The sequence below is a fragment of the Pseudochaenichthys georgianus genome, chromosome 18, assembly GCF_902827115.2.
Source record: "Pseudochaenichthys georgianus chromosome 18, fPseGeo1.2, whole genome shotgun sequence".
NCBI lineage: Eukaryota > Metazoa > Chordata > Actinopteri > Perciformes > Channichthyidae > Pseudochaenichthys > Pseudochaenichthys georgianus.
In genome coordinates, this window is record NC_047520.1 from 13,789,373 (window position 1) to 13,806,889 (window position 17,517).

At 42.3% G+C, this 17,517-nt stretch overlaps 1 protein-coding gene and 1 long non-coding RNA gene across 2 annotated transcripts; both read left to right on the forward strand.

Moving 5' to 3' along the window:
* Positions 1-20: 20 nt before the first annotated feature.
* LOC117463811 (uncharacterized) lies at positions 21-5,225 on the forward strand. Its single transcript, XR_004553970.2, has 2 exons — positions 21-2,929; positions 3,032-5,225. It is a non-coding gene; the product is annotated as an uncharacterized lncRNA (long non-coding RNA).
* Positions 5,226-5,369: 144 nt separating this feature from the next.
* wrap53 (WD repeat containing, antisense to TP53) lies at positions 5,370-17,224 on the forward strand. Its single transcript, XM_034106469.2, has 11 exons — positions 5,370-5,563; positions 6,021-6,460; positions 6,597-6,789; positions 7,925-8,020; positions 8,442-8,550; positions 9,333-9,421; positions 11,862-12,085; positions 13,520-13,731; positions 14,412-14,515; positions 14,689-14,832; positions 15,781-17,224. The coding sequence occupies exons 2-11, from the start codon at positions 6,178-6,180 to the stop codon at positions 15,992-15,994; spliced, it is 1,668 nt and encodes a 555-aa protein (XP_033962360.1). The 5' UTR covers positions 5,370-5,563; positions 6,021-6,177; the 3' UTR covers positions 15,995-17,224.
* Positions 17,225-17,517: the final 293 nt, after the last annotated feature.

Below are 17,517 nucleotides of genomic sequence, written 5' to 3' on the forward strand. Positions count from 1 at the left end.
GGGGGGGGGGGGGGGGGTGGGAAGGTGCAGGGTGGAGGCGCCTTGATCTGTGCCTCCCACTCTCTCCTTCCCTGTGGCTAGAACAAAAAGGGCTCCCTGCTGCACCAGTTGATCACTTGAGCAGGGGAGAGGGGGGTGATGTATAAAGGAAGATGGGTATCCTCTGGCACTCAAAAGATTAAGCACCTTATACTGAACTAATGCACTTTATTGAGATGGGATTTGAATATTTTTTTTTCATGTGTCTGAATGTGTGCGTGCGTGTTGGGAATTGGTGCACATACGGTGTGTGAACATACACATCTTCTGCGTGCATGTGCATCAGAACTGGAAGGGTGTGGTGAAACAGTCGGTGGGTGAATGGTCGGGCTGTTTTCAAAGTCAGGGGGACCTTTAGTTGAAACCTTTATCAGAGAGCAAATCCTTTCTCTAAAGACAAACACTGTTGATATTTCTCTTGTTTAGCATTTTTTTACGTTTATATAAAAAGTAAAGCTATTGAAAAATAGATTATAAAAAAACTTGAAGATTTGCACTTGCCTAAAAAAGAAATAACAAAAACAACAAAAAAATCAAACAAATGGGGTTAGTTATAGAAGTGAATGTGTCTGAGTGACTGAGTGTGTGATGCTTGGTTTGTGTCAGTGATATACCAGTCTGCACAATGTTTGTTTTTTTCATTCTTTTGTTGCTTACCAAGATGTATGAAACATAAGAGGCCATTTTTGTCTTTTTTGTTCAAATGGTAATTTTGTATTCTCATGTTTAGAGAGTTTGTGTGTGTGTGTCCCTCCTCCAAACAGGGACGTTGTGAGAGTTGAATGAGTGAGACAGAGAGAGAGGGCAATTGCACAACACATCCTTTCTCTCACCAGCTCTTCATCCCCATGATAGACGAAATAGAAATGCATACATTTGTAAATGTTAGCTTTGCGCTCATCACACGATGGCACCACTAGTTTATTTCCCTTAAGCCCGTCCCCATGGGGAGCCGTCGGTAGACCTGTCTGCCAGTCCTCTGGCAGACAGGGCGAATCATGAGGGACATTGCTGTGCGTGCATCAGAGTGAGACTTTGTATGTGTGAGTTTTCATGTTCATTTACTGTTCATAGAAATTAGTTAAGACTACAGGTACTCATTTTGAATACATGTGTATGAATGCACATTTGTGCCTAAGAACTTGGATAGGGTGCGTGGCCATTGAGACATTAACTCTTTTTTGAGAGCGAGTGTGGTGTGTGTCAGTGCTCAGCACAGTGTATGTAAAGTATGTAAGTTTATATCGTAAATGTTTCTAGTTCAGTCTAGGGGTGATCCATCGGAAGGTTATTCCAGTCTGTTTTCCTGGGGTGTGATCACGTTGCCTTTTGTCAGCTCTCGAACTTGTGAATGAAAGGTGTCGAGATTCTGACTCTGAAAAGAAAACAACATCTTAATGTGCAAGTGCACAGAAGGGTGCATGACATGTTAGCATATTGTGTTACTTATTCGTTGTTGCAATTTGATAATGACGAGTTTCTTTTTTTAATGAAAAATATATATGAATATATATACATTATATACAAAGTTTAAAAAGTATTTGGACTAAGATAATGAGCACTTGGGGCTGCTATTTTTGTTGTGTGTTCTAATTTTTTTCCTTAATTTGTTTTTCATTTTTGTTTCATTATCGCCATGTGAAGTGTGTATTATTTCTTAAGAAAATATTGAATGTATTCCAAAAAAATGACAAGAAACCCGTGCTGATACCAGATTTTATTTTTTTTTCCTCAGAAGATTTCAAAAATGGAAACAAAATACAAAAAAGCTTCAGAGAGTTTAGCGAGAACTTTTTTTTATTTACAGTGGAAAAGAAGAAAAAAAAACTGGGGCTGGAAACAGTTGAACACACTGCCTCTACAATCCTGGTCGTACACATAGTGACTAAGAATGAAAAGACTCTTTCTATTCCATACTGGAGCTTTGGTTGTTTACAAACCACATGGATATCTGTGGGTGCAGTTTTGTTTTATTTTTTTATTTTTGTTCCCACATGAGACGGGTGGGGTTTGCAAGTGCGCTTCTGCCATATGGACATTGAGTTGTGTTGGTTTTTTTTGAGGAAGAGCGGCAGGTATCACAAAAACATGGACGCGATCCTCCGACTGGACCTCTGTGTGTGGTCATGGAGAATTGATGATCCACCACGGAGGAAAGGGAGGGAAATCAAGGATGGGCTTTGTTTGTGGAGTGCAGGGCTGCAAAACCCTGGAGGGAAGAGGAGGTGATACGTGTACACCTGGTTAGTGCGCTTGTTTCCACCTCAACCCTCAGAAGCACTCACCTGCCCTCACCAACTCACCTATGCACTTTTGTTCATTCAAGCTGTGAGGTACAATGTTGGGGATGGGAGCACAATTACAACAGGAGGATTGCTAGGACTTTGACAAAGTCACTGAAAAAAAAATATTCCCAAACTGAAATAAGAGACTCGAGAAGAACGTCTTCTCCCACCTCCTGTATATAACCATATTTTTGTATTATCTTTCGGAGAAGAAAGAAACTTTGCAAATGGATGAAGGAAAAATTCATGCGACGTTGACTATATGGAGTGAATGTTCTTCAAGAAAACCAATCTTTTTGAGTATAGTTTGAGATGGACTCGCTGTGAGTTTCCCTTAGTTTGCCAGTAACCCTGAAATAATCGGGGATGGAAGGGAAATAAAAAAAACCAGGACTAAGTTTGTAGGACTTGCTAAAGTGGCTTCGAGACTGACTGAGAGTTACTTATCAAAACGGATGCTGCCGTCTCGACAAAAACGTCCCACCAAGAGTGTTTGATCAACATACACGGTGAAGAGGCAGACGTGGGTTTGAAGGTCTTCTCCGAACCTGATGGCTGCCTCCAGAGCTGTGGAGTTACTGCAAGAGGAACAATATTTGGCAACGGTAAGATATTCTTTGATTTGATCCATTTGCTCCCAGTTAAAGTCACGTTTGAACAGTGTGGTGATGATGGGTTTTGTGCTCTTTCTTTCCATCGTCTCTCAGGAGTCTGGCTGTGCTTTATTTGCTGCCCTCTGCAAGGAGGATCTAATCTACAGCCAACCCATGAACCAGTTTACCCTAAACCTTTGAACTTAAACCCTAAGAAACTTTTCTGTCTTGACCTCAGACTTGGCAGGCCGCTGGCATTATCAGTTGCAAGATGAACGGGTTTATAAACCGTGGATCCCATCTGTGTTGGAAGTGTGAGGATCGGGACTTGATCTCCCATGGAGGAAAAGGATAAAGAGGCACGTATTGCCCAGATGTCATCACCCCACCTCGGCCTGAAGCTCTCAGGCAGTCGCGTGGAGGTCTTCTAAGCGGCGGGACAGAAGACTCAGAGCTGGATTGGGTTTCGACGGACGTGGCTGGATTACATCAAAGTCACCAGGAATCCCTGCAGCTGTGGAACTGGATGAACTGAAAGAATTGTACAAAAAAAACAACAACAAAAAACTTTGAAACATGACAAAACACAATGGAGTAGCTACACGTCACATAGATTCTAGTTGCGGACACACTACATGCACATGCTACAGCAAAAGCAACACACAGTGGCTCTCCCCTGGAACCACAAACACACAACAGGGCTCCACCAACATTAGATGACACACACACACACACACAAATCATTGCTCAATATAATCGCTGAGCTTTGTAAATAATGTAAAAGTTTGTGTTTTTGATTTTTCTCTCATAGTGGTTTTGCTTTATTTCTCTGTTCAACATGCCTTAAATTGTATAGTTCAGCTCTGAACGGCTAACTGAAAATGTTCTCTAAAAGGTGAATTTAAGTTGAAAACCGCCTCCTTTAACTGTCCTCTAAAGTGGAAAGAGAGAAAGGAGCTTTCTAAAAGTTTTCTGTTTGTTAACAGGACAGTGTTCTGTATTAATTTGAGACATCTAACCACCATGAAAGAAACTGTTTTGCTACAGAAAGAGCAAGCACTCTTTGATTAATCTGATTTTGCTGGTGGTTAGCTTGTGTTGCCCTTTTGGTTTCCTTAAAGTTTAGAATTGATTTGTTCACATTTCCTGTTGGATAATTGCAAAAAGTGCAGGCTTAATAAAGGGCTGGAGTCTGTACTGTATGGAGCTGAGCTGACTGGGGGGAAACGGACGTATTATTGTGACATATTGTTGGTTATAAAATTGGATATACTGCTTTAGGCAAAACTGAACCAGAGTGACAGGTCTTCCAAGTAGGGGCTTTTTTGGTTATTATTTGTATACACTCCGGGTGACTTTAACGTTTTGGAAGCAACTAGATACTTTTTACAGTTATGGGATGTCAAATCAGTTTTGTGAGAAGCATGATTGCATGATGTGTAGTATTTGTGGGTTTTGACGCTGAACCTTGACGTGCGTAACAATTTGTCCCAGATTGCAGAAGTTTTGTTTGTGTATCGGGGAGTGCTGCTGACTATCTGAATGCACTGAATAGATAAGAAATCGGCCAGTCAGTTGTGTGTTATCCAAAAGGAAATTCTTGTCCTGAAAATTTGGAAAGCGTCTTGTTCCATTTGTGTATATCTAATTGGATTTGAGAGATTAATGCTTTTAGACGACTAGTTGCTTTTTGTATCATTGACAACTAAACACTATGCCGTTTTTATTCCAATTGGCAACTGAGGTTACATATGTAATAAACGTGTACATCTGTTTAGCTGAGATTTTGATGGATAGCTAACTGTACTAAGTTTAATGATGTCTTTATCAGTTGCCAAAACAAAAAATTAACTTTATACTATCACGTCTGTTGTTTGAGAGTGATATTTTTAAATGCTGATATTAGTTGTGTGGTATTAGTTGTTGGTTCGTCAGCCTGTCTTAATAGAGTAAAACAAAGTTATTTTACTGCACCACAGGAGCTTTTATGATTAGATAAACTGCAATATTGTTTCTTCCAAAAGCCCACGATATTTAATTGCAGCCTTTGAAAAGATTGTCACGTCCTGTCCACCTAAATTGGTCTGAAACCTGGTTCAGTTTAGTTGTAACTGTAAATCTAACAATATGGATCAAAAAATGTGTTACGTTATATCCCAGTCAGCTCAGCTCCTTGAATAACAAGTCTTTGAATGTTGAGATAACAGCATAATGTGATAAACTGTTTTGGAAAAGAACAACTGAAAGATGTGTAAATAGTTTGGCTTTTGTTTGTTTGAAGAACAAAATAAATACAAAATAAATAGCATTTAGCAGTCACTGACTTTTTTTGTGTTTTGTGCGGTTTTGTGTTGGGATATGAACATCATGTTTACATGAGACAGACCATGCTGTGCTCATGAATTAGAATGAGCGCGTTTACGTAATCAGCGTAAGTATCGCGAGAGTTTTAAACACATGGCGGCCCACAGTGTTTACAACTACTATCAATAAACCGGTGAAGACAAGTCTCGAGGAAGAAGGGCGTCGCATATTGCGTTTTATTCGCACACACCGGCGTTGGGTGAAACTCTGACGCCGTCGAGGGTGAAAGTGTTTATAACCAAATTGCAGGCAGAACCAAAGGCCAGGCAAGCCTCAACACAGGTAGGTAGCATCGGAATGCTAGCTTAGGCTACATGCTAACAAGCTAACGTGAGGTGGTTGTCGTTTCTGTTGTGGACCGAAGACTAGAGGAACATTTTACATTCTGCCTTATTTTCAGCATCATTAAATGCATTAAAAGGCAGTAATGCATGCAAAGGGTAACACCTGTAAGACTCTTTGAAGTAACTCATACCTCCAAAGCGCAAATTTAGCCAAATTAACATTAATGCTAGTTTGGAGTGGCATGTCCTTCCACAGGTGTTTGCACGAGCGGTTTTGAGTCAATTACTCATTCCTTTAACAAGAACGTGTCATTCACCTCGGTTAATGTGTCTATGATTTTGAAAGTGCACATATATTCGTGAATTACTGTAACACTTGTATTCCATTGTCTTGATTGACTTCACTGGCATCACCTTTCTTTACTTCATATTTTACCCTCGTCACTGTGTTCTAGGCTAGCGGGTGCTGTGATGTCCTCGACCCCCAGCAGACTCAAACACCGATACTGCAAGAAGAAGCACTATCCCAGTAGCACTCACCTAACTCAGCCAAACAAAGGACACAAGGCAATTTGACGCCAGGTACAGGAGAAAAAGATCAACAAAAGAGAGATGTCTGAAACAGCTGGAGGTGGGGAAAGCGGAGGTGCGACAGGAGCAGGGCAGGACCCTGAAGGGGATAATGAGCCCCCTCATCAGGCCCCACCTTTGCCTGAAGGTGATGACTTCGAGGTGGGGGCGACCTTGGACGAAGGGGCAACTTTGCCTGCCAAACGTCCCAGAATAAGCGAGGAGGAACAGGGACTGGAGCAGGTTGTCAAGCCCGTGGAGATGCTTGGAGAAATACCAGCACAGGTTGTCTTGCTGCAGGAAGGCCCAGCATCACCAGCACAAAGTAGAGTATTTTCAAGTGCATGCATCAAATGAAATAAGGGGGGAAACCTTTATACGTCCAGATAACATTTTGCGGGTCAGTGATTATGATTCAGTATTTATTTAGCAGATTATTGAACTTTACTCTTTGATTCTAGGAACAGGAGAACCAAAACAATGTGTGGAGGAAGGTCAAGTAGGGGAAGAGGTGTCCGTCAGTGGAGAAGGTGAAGAAGAATGGCCTCAGAATGGAGACGTAGGGCATGATGCACCCACGGAAGAAGGAGAGGCAAAACCAGAGGAGGGTCCAAATGGTGACGGATCTGCAGACAGCCCCAGTGAAGCACAGCGGTAAGTGGAGGACCATGAAGTCAGGTTTATTTTTAACCACTGTTTCCACATAACTAGGGGTAAATATACAGCCCTCACACCATCATGTGGGATTGTGGGAGGTGGAGATCCTATGTCGAATTACAAACATGAATTAGACACATGTGTTTTGGAAAGGAGAGAGATGGTTTTGAGTATATACTTCAAGGTCACATAGTCCGAAATATTATAATGCAATAAGTGGTGTTACTACTGCCCTTGTTTCTTGATCAGATTCTTTGATCTGTTTTTGCAATCACTATCACACAAATGTGACTTGTTTTTTCCCCACCTTCTGTGTATAAATTAAATTAAGGGTACCTGCGTATCATCTCATCATGTTTTTTTAATTTGTATTTGAAACACTTTTAGCTTATTTTCGACAGGAGGTACTGCTCTTCAGTACATGCAGTGACACCCAGGAATGTATAAATGTATAAAATATAGGCAAGTAAAACAAATCCAGCTTTAGAACAGTAAAATCATGAGTTTTACCTATGTTGATGCGATCAACCATGTTTAAAATACGGAGACAAATATAATGATATGAGCCTTCAAATAAATAAGACTAATGAAACAAAAGCACACTGTTAATTTAAAACAGTTTCCTTAGCCAAAGCCAAGCATGGAATTGTGAGGGACTTGTAATTAAACTATTTTTTATAAATACACAGTGGCAGCATTTGATGTTAGCAGTGATTTTGAGGTAAAGTATTGCACACGGTTAATCACAATAGCAACATTTGGAGATCATCACAAGTGATACATAATAATGTATTTAACCTGTAGATACTGTGATAAACAAGCTAGTCCACTGTGTGGTGACACTGTGTCCAACTCTTACTGTTGGGCTTTGTGCAAGTTGACATTGTGGTTTATATGCAGCAACAGTTTTGTGCCGGGATAGGACATTTATTGGATTATATTTCACCTAATTAAACCAGTTCTTAGCACAATTTACAAGTCAATGTTGTTGTTTCATTTATTCTGGTAACATTACGCCCTTGGCATTAGTGAGACAGAGTATTTCGTCTTTCAGTTTTTTGTGTGAAATTCCCATTACTGTCTTCTAAACTCATTAACCCAAGACTTGGTGTTCTTTCTATCTTGCTTCCAGCGTCGGCCTAGATTTTACCCAGAATCCCCAGATGCTGACTGGTTCCTGCACAGAGTACTCCAACCTCCCAGAGAATTACCTCAAAGGCTGCAAATGGTAATCTTTTATCACATTTCAATTGAATCATAATACACCACGTGGATGAGAAGTGTAAATGTGTTGCATCAACCTTTGTGAGTACCATAGAAACATGTAAGACCATTTTACTTGCCCATGTTGTGCCTTGGCAGAAATGGGCAAGTAAAAGTATTATGTAGTAAATATTGATGCCATGGTTCACTGCAAATATATTGTTTCTTTGCAAATGAAGCTAGGAAAATGACTCGTCCTTTTTGTCATCCTCAGTCCATTATAGATACAATAGTGCAGACGGTACATTTGGTAAAGGGAGGATACTAGTACTCCATGCACTATAACTGCATACAAAGGCATAGAACCAACCTGTTGAAAAGTTCTTAGTTTACCGCTGTTGATACATCGTCATATTTTTCTCATGCGCCCTTATTTCCTAAACTAGGGCCCCTGATGGTTCCTGTATCCTGACCAACAGTGCAGACAATGTGCTCCGTGTGTACAACCTCCCTCCAGAGATCTACAGCTACAACTGGGACCTGCTTCCTGAGATGGTGCGCACACTGAACGTTCACCAAATATATGTATTGAAGATGGAAGAACACGTTTATTTAATACAACAATAACATGGAGATGGCAATCTATTTTGTATGTGTCCTATTTATTATTTTTGCTGAATTACAGTATCCAAAATGTATGATTTGTGAGGCTTTGACATTTAGATCTAACAAATAGCATCTGTTTTGCAGTACCTTTTTTTTAATGTCCTAATAATGTTTGAGATATTTCCCACTTTTTCTAAACTTTCTAAATGATGATGTATTTCCTGTCAAGAAAAGGTCATCATCCCGTCTTGTGTTGTCTGACCTTTTCATACAAAGACTGTCAGTATGTTGTTGTTTGTGTGCATGTTGTGTAACAATCCACTCAGAACGAGCATGTCATGCACTTTAATGTAGCAGCTTGAGATTTAACAGTGAGAATAGAATAGACATTCTGTCCTTTTCGGTTTGGGGAGGTATCAAGTAGCGAGCCAATCTCTTAATTGTATTACAGGCTGGTAGATCGGGATCACTGAACAAATATAATGGAAATATAATCAATTTCCCTCCTATTACAGAAATGCCTCAGCGCTTGTGAAAAGGGTAGATAATTGAGCTCTATTTCTGAAATGGTGCATGATCTGATATTTCATTTGACTATGTGACACAAGTCTGTGACATTGTAGCCACCTGTTCAGCAGCAGCATCGATCCCATCAGTCTTTAGAATTTATTTCTACTTTGTCCCGAAGTCTTTACATTCCTGACTTCTTTGTTTGTTTAATTCTGCGGCAGAGTCCAGTGCTCAGGATGGCAGAGGGCGACACCATCTACGACTACTGCTGGTACCCCAAGATGAACTCTCTGGACGCAGACACATGCTTGTGAGTTCCACTTGATCTTTGCCAGACGCTGCCCTGAGCCTCAGCTCTTAACAGTTGGATAGATGAGACATTTAAAGTTCACTTTGAAGGTCAGCCCGCCACATGGTGAAGGATGTATAAACAGAAAAGCACTGTGTTGTTTATAGAGGCTGGTGTCAGTGGATGATTGGTGTTTTTAATCTTGGATGGTTAGTGATGGACACTGAAGACATTCGGTGTAACAGACAGAGGATATCGTTGTATGCCTGTGACTCATACTTTCATCCCCTCTGTATTTGCACTCGTTGTGGGAGCCAGCTGCCAGTGTGGATGTGGCTGTAAAAGCTTTCTGATGTCTCTCATTATGAGTGAAGAGTTGGCCTCCGTGTAGTCTGCCTCTGCCTCCGCTGTAATGCGTCGGCTGTTTGAGGCCGCGTTTCATCCCTCTAACAGCCCTCCCGGGGAACAGACCCCTAAAAGGGCCTCACGATTCCCTGACTTTGGGCTTCTCTTTTCATGTCTGTCTTTTTTAGCTGGCTCGAGCAGGGTGTTAGTGACATCACTGTTGGCTTGCACTGTTAAACAGAGCAAACATCAGTAACACCATCCGCGTGGACATTACATGTTGACTAAAGTGACAGCCATGCTGTGTTTCCAACACTTAGACTTAATTCTGGCGGGACACCCAGGTATACATGGCTTTAAGTATTTCTGTATCTGTCAGAGAGAACGACGCTATCTTCGAACAATTAACTAGTAGTGGGAGGCATCAGGATGTTCCAACTGTACGTAACAGGTGCTTTCATTGACACATCCACGCAAGGTTCATTTCAGTGGTGTAAAGTAACTAGGTACATTTAATCAAGTACTGTACTGTACTTGGGTACAATTTGGAGGTACTTGTACTTAACTTGAGTATTTCCATTTTATACGCCTTTGTTATTCTACTCCGCCACAATTCAGAGGTTAATATTGGACTACTACTGCAATTGTAACTCTACTGCTACCTTTACCTGCAGATATGGATTAATGACGGGAAATATAATCATGGGCCAATCTGTACAATGAGTACTTTTACTTTTGATTCGTTAAGTATATTTAGATGCTAATACTTTTTTACTTGACTTGAGTAACATTTTGAATACAGGACTTCTACTTGTAAGAGAGTATTACTACAATTTGGTAGAAAGTAGAAGTACAAGATTGAAGTACTTCTTCCACCTCTGAGCTGAGGTCAAGCCATCAACAGTTCTCCTCATGGATACCTCTCCCCCTCCTGGCTCCTATCATCCTCCACTTACCGACCCTAACCCTCTCAAAGATCCCTCTGATCAAAGCCTAGCATTGGAATCAAGCCCCTGCCTGAAGACCAGACAGCCTTCACTGTGGAAGAAGAGTAGGCGGGGGGGGGGGGGTCTCAAGAGCTAGCAAGCAAAGATGAGAGTTGTGTAAACAGCACAATGATAAACAAACGACTCGTGTGGACAGTGAACCTCTTGAGAGGCCTGTGTGTGTCTGCCAAAGCCGTGCAAAGACCTGTCTGTCATGAAGAGGAGGATGCCAGCAGGAGCTCACAGCAAATATTCTTCATCCTCTTCAGATCTCTGCCACACATGACAGGGGGGCTCTGCATGGCACAGGCGGTCGGACGAGCTCAGGGTAGATTGTTAAAGATGAAACGTTGTGATTATTGAACACATTTAAGGATATTCCCGATGGCCTTTTCTGTCTTTCTCCTCCCTCTTTTCACAACTCCCTTTTTGTTTCTCATTCCTCCCGCTGAGCTCCTTGAAGTTCTGTCTGCCAAAAGCCGTGTGTTGTTGATGCCCCCTCCTGTAGAGAGGGAATAAGGGCCCCGTTATGGCTCGGTTAAGTTGCACTGACTTCTAGGCATGGCTCCAAGCTAGCAGCAGTCTAGCATTATAATTGGGCATTTCCCGGCTGCGGCATAAAGCAGCGGCTCAGAGGGGCCGTAACAGAACACGGCAGCAGTGGCAGGGGCTAATTTCCTTTGTCTAATTGAGCCGCAGTGATTTTTTTGCCATTTGTATAGCGCCCAGGAATTAGAGTTAAAAAGGCATGGCTCAGTCTCTGGCCCTGATTTGAATCAATAAGAGTGCGCGCTGTGGTCTTGTCTCAATAATGAGGCGTAGCTCAATGCTGCGTGTTGGTTTTGATGCATTGATGCACTCAGGTGGTTGGTGCGGTAGAGGTTAGACACTGTATCAAACAAGACCATTTGTGGTCATACATAATGTATATTTCAACAGAATCTCAGCGGCGTATTAAAATTCAATCAGATCTGTATCCTCTGATATTCAAGTACAACTTTTTCCACTTTTATAGACAAGTAGACTATATTATTTCACTGCTCAAGTAATATGTTCTTTAATCCTTTCCTCATATGACTCGCTGTTCTCTACACTTTCTCTTTGTCTGACCTCTCACTCTTCGTCCGCAGTCTAGCCAGCAGTAGCCGTGACAACCCAGTCCACCTGTGGGATGCATTCTACGGGCAGGTGCGAGCCAGTTTCCGACCCTACAATCACCTGGACGAGCTGACGGCGGCCCACTCCCTCTGCTTCTCGCCCGACGGATCGAAGCTCTACTGCGGCTTCGACAAAACCGTCAGGGTCTTCTACACCGATCGGCCAGGAAGAGACTGTGAGGAGTGGCCCACCGTAGGTCAGTTATCAACTGCTCTCGCACAGTTATTTTATTTAGCTTATAGACTACCAATCACCCTCAACTACATTGCAAGCATATTATCTTAATATGAATTATAAATGATTTGTATTCATTTTTGAGAGCAGGGCAAAACGTTCATAACTTGATGCTGTTCAAGGGCACTAACTGTAAAAGAATTGTGTTCAAAAGCAATGTTCTAAGGAAAGCAAACCCACAAGACAAACAATTGGTAACCAAAGACAATGTGAAAGGATAATGTGAAGTTTCTTATTTTCAAAAAGTCCTAGTTTGACAGCCGGCTGTCTCATCTGATAGTCTAACGTCTCCTTGAACAGATCAACAAGGACAGTTTGTATTATGTGCCTCTGACAAACAAGTAAAGGGAAGCACATGTTTATTGTGATGAATTCTCAATCTCTGTCAAACACTTCAAACAACCTTCCTCCGATGGCAGGCTTTGTCACATACTGAAATAAAGTGAACCTGAGGCTGTCTGGATTGTAGCTAACGTGCTGAAGTATGACGTTCTAATCCACCACAGGACAGATAGTCACAATAGGCTATGAAACTGAAAGCTTCTCTTATGCTATGTATTCTGAGTTTTCATTTAGTTTCTCAATGGCTATACATATTCATTCTAAGCACCTTTGCATTTATGTATTGCAATTAAGAGGCAATGTTTTAGCTTTCTGAGCTTTTCCCTTTCCTGTAGTATTTGTATAGGTTTTTGCAAAGGCTAAAATCCCAAGGTTCTGTAACAGTGACATCACCAGGTAACACTCGCACTTTTATTGGTTAGCGCCCAACAGATTGTACCTGCTATGCTTAGGAGCGGGATATTTCTAACACATCTGAGCGGTTGACCAATCACAACAGAGCCGGCCAGCTAACCAATGAGAGCAGACTGGGCTCTGGTTTCAGACAGAGGGTGAAAAGAGGTGCTGCAGCACAGGCAGCATGAGAACAATAAAGAGCTTTCTGAACATTAAAGCATGGAGACGTGACCCAGTGGAGACATGTCCCAGTGGAGACATGTCCCAGTAGAGACATGTCCCGGTGGAGACATGTCCCAGTGGAGACACTACATACTGATATGAACCTGAACATCAGCAGAATGTGTCCTCTTTAAGCAGAACGCTGTGAACAAACAGTTTGTTGACATCTTATACACAACTCTCCCTCTGCTGCACGCCTATCTACCTGTTGCTAACTGGGCATGGCTAAAGGTTTCAGGCACTCAGGCATGTCCAACATGTGTTTTGCATGAATACATGAATCACTGAACCCTAAAATGTGCGCATTGTGAGAAACGTTTCCCCCCTTAAGATCGGGGATGTTGGAAATGCCAGAAAATGTGACTGAGTAGAAGTGACTGGGACTTGTTTCTCGTGAACCTTTTGTATTAAAGCTCTGCTGTTGTCTTGGCTGCAGTGAAGAAGCAGGGCCAAAGTGGCATTATCTCCTGCTTCGGCTTCAGCCCCTGCCAGTCTGTTTACGCCTGCGGCTCTTACTCCCGCTGCGCTGGCCTCTACTCCTGCCAAGACGGCTCCCAGCTGGCCCTGCTGCCCACCCGCCACCACGGAGGCCTCACCCATCTGCTCTTCTCCCCCGACGGCAACTACCTGTACACCGGAGGACGCAAGGTGAACACACACTTGCATAGAACAGCATGCCGACAAGGGACCTCTGGGTAATCATGCATCATATATGCACCGCCAGGAGGCTTTGTGTGTGAAGTAGGTAACAAATGGCGGTTAAATGGAATTACAAAGCGAGAGCTTTTTATGCTACTTTCCTGTCTTGATTGCACGAGTCTGCTTTTAATTGTTCTGATTTATTATTGCATCCCCCCAAAGTCTGAATTATTCACTGTTTCACATAGGTGCTGCAGCAGTTCAATTTGCACCCATTAGTTTTTATTTTCCTCTGCTTTTAGAAAGTGTCTGGAGTCTGCCCTAAGTTTTCTATTTACAAACTAATGCACAGACCTCATAGCCATTAACCTCTGTGTGCTTCAATGCCCCCCATTCACTCCTGTTAGCGTATGGCGTCTTGTTCAGATTAGATATACACATGTTAAGCATTCCAGAGTCTACACAGTTAGTCTGTAGCATGCCAGTCACCCTGCCAGTTAATTGATCTGCAATTTAGCGATGGGGTCAAGAGTACACTTCGTCTGTACACTGTAGGTCTATTTGAAACCAGTAGAAAGCAATAATTAATGGGGCTAGTGGTTGTGCACACATGTACTGCCTGTGGTCAGACAATACACTCTTGTGAACTGTGTGTGTGTGTGTGTGTGTGTGGGTGTGTGTGTGTGTAGGATCCAGAAATCCTGTGCTGGGACCTAAGAGACCCAGGCAAGGTTTTGTTTTCACTGAAGAGAAACGTCGCCACTAACCAACGCATCTACTTTGATCTGGACCCGTACGTTTGTTTCAATACCTAGAATTGTACTCTAATGTAAATGAGCAAACTGTCACTCTTCCTGCTTTTCTACAGCTTTTCATTTCGATCGACATCTTTGTTAAACCCTCACATGGCTGTGTAAATGCTGATCCATCGTGTGTGACCTTGTGTTTTTGTTTGTTTCTGAGCAGGTCTGGCAGGTACCTGCTGAGCGGGGACACAGGGGGGGTGGTGTCGGTTTGGGACACCCTGACAGCTCCTCCTGATGGAGACGAGGACTTACTGCAGCCTCAGCTCAGGTTCAACGCCCATTGGGACTGCACCAACGGCATCAGGTATGATCGCTAAAAACATCCAACCTGGGCATTCCTGCTTCAGGTGCTGATGAAGTGTCAGGTTCAAGTTGACCTTTTTTTTATCAAAACTTAGCCTCGTGACAAAAGATGAAACTAACGACTTATGTAAGTTCCAATTATACTAAGTCTTTATTTTGAGATATAAAGTTATAATATTCAAGAATTGTTTTCATTAATTAGAGATACTTAGTCCTTATTTTGACATATTAAGAGATGACTAGAGTATGTTTCTCATACTTTTTTAGATACTCTGACATATTTTGGGATACATTAGTAATTATTGAAGACTTTTTTCATTATATTGGCTTCAACAAAAGTGGATTTTTTTGTCATTACTTTCCACGGAGGATAAGGGCTAAATAATTAGACTTGATTTTACAAAAATGTAAAATATAAACTCAATAGTCCAGGTCATGGGATAGTTGTCGGGAGTCAAATACAACCACACAAAACTAGCTCTTATACAAATCTAACAAATGTTATGAATCTTAATAAGCAAAAAGTGTTATTGGGCTTCAGTAAAGAGCAGAGCAGTGAACAGAGAGGTTAAAGGTCTCTCGTTCATGCTCTGTTTCTCCTCCTCTTTGTTCTGCTGTGGTGTCTTGTTTTCTTCCCCCCATCAGTCGCACAAAAGCATCGGAAATGCAAACAAATCATCCAAACGTATTTGAGATGAGAGAAGAAAAGGATTCAAATGTCCGACTTCACACAGTGGTGTTGTCCTTCGTGAGAACACAGAGCAATAACCACAGCTGCTGTGTGCGCTTATGAAAACGACTGCATTTCGTAGCTGATGAACGAGAAGTTGTGAATCGGCTATCATTGTGTATAGAGTCCCCAGCACTGCAGTGCACAATACCAGTGGTTTCACTTCTTTTTGAATTGCCATCATTTTCATTTCCTCCCATTCTTGATTTTCTTTCACAGTATTCATCCCTTCATGCCGCTGCTGGCAACATCCAGCGGGCAGCGCCAGTTCCCGTCGCCCGGCGAGAGCGACTCTGAGGGCGAGGGAGGGGAGGCTGTGATGTCACCTCAGGAGATCCGACAGGACAACGCTCTGTCTCTGTGGTGGGCTGGACCCCTGGCCCCCGCCCCAGAGGGAGGCCCAGAGCCCAGCCCAGAGGTGGTGGAGGCCTGAAGCTACTCTACACCTGCCATGGGATATTTATTTTGGGAACGATCGATATTGAAAATTAAGGAGAAGAGAGAATTTGAAACATTTAAAGTCCCACAACAGGGCTGACATTCTTAAAATATCACCTGCAAATTAACAACATTTACTCATGACTCTTACTCAGAGTTAACATGAAATGATTAAACATTGTATTGCAGTGTTTAAATTGTTGCGATGCCAATTATGAAAATAAGAAATGCTAAAAGCAGGGGGTTTTCTTTTACTTAGACAAGATGTGGATTGTAAAAGAACCTGATATTTCTCAATTTTGTTATTTAATTCTTAGGATCACTTCTGTTTTTGTTCTTATCCAGCCAAGGTGAAATGTATCTAGCCTTTTATTGAAATGTATGTCAAATGAGCTTCCTGAATTTGGTTGAATTGGAGGCCTTGAGTGTCGTGAAGCAGCCTAGTGTCTGCCTACTGATCGCCTCTCCGATCTGAGTCCTATCTGTGGGCGTGTGTTTACGTGTGGCTGTCATGCTGCCCCCCGGAGATTCCAGACCGCTATAGTTACAGTAAGTGCCATTTGTTCTTGAGCTTTTGTAAACTGACGGAATCTCCCGTTTTTACCTTGTTTTTTAAACTACCGGGGTGTTGTCGCTCTGTGCGTGCCCACAAATGTATATTTTTGTAAAGCCATGATGATAACTCGTTTCTCGAATGTATTTCTCTGTAAGCAGCTAGCTGGTTTACCGTAACCTCATACAAATCTGTGAACGTCTTTGTATTAGTGGGTGCACACGGAGTGATGTCTATTATTTTTCTACAGATCTGGCTCGGATTGCCTTTGTACCTGTGTGAGTGGTGATGTGGCAGCACAAAACGCAGTGTTTGTGTAATCGCATCAATAATGTGCCGCAGTGATTTGATGAAGGCTTGTGTTGCCATTACCGGGGTGTGCTTTGTTTTAGGGTTTCTTTGCAGGTAGATCAGAGGAAGCACAGCATGCTCCAACCAAAGCCTTGTATCTGTACACACTGAGGAATCTATCCATTGTAAAGTCTCTGCTGATCCAGGCGTCACTTCTTGGAACTCAGATGTGTTGCCAACAAATAGAAGCTGCGATTGTGTAGCTCATATGACGCACCACTACAGATTTGCTCTACCAGGAACCATGTCGGCCTTGATGTGCGACAGGTGGCTTTCTGGTGTTTTCATTCAACTGCCGTGAATTAAAAGCATATCTCTTCACATGTTCACGCTCTTATTCCTTTCTGTCCTTTCTGTTTAAGGCAGTTCAGAGTTGGATGCCTTGTAATAAATCCCAGATGTATGCTAGATGATGTTGTACTCTAGTCAAGAGGCAGCTCTTCAAAACTGAAGGGACTATTGACTTTAGCTCATGAGATGGAAACTATTCATAGCTTTCACTTTTACACATACACATTCCGAATGAATACACACACACACACACACACTCATGTATTTGATTGTCTGGAACCACAGGGGCACATCGAGCAGAGCCAAGTTGGAGAGCCGCACTG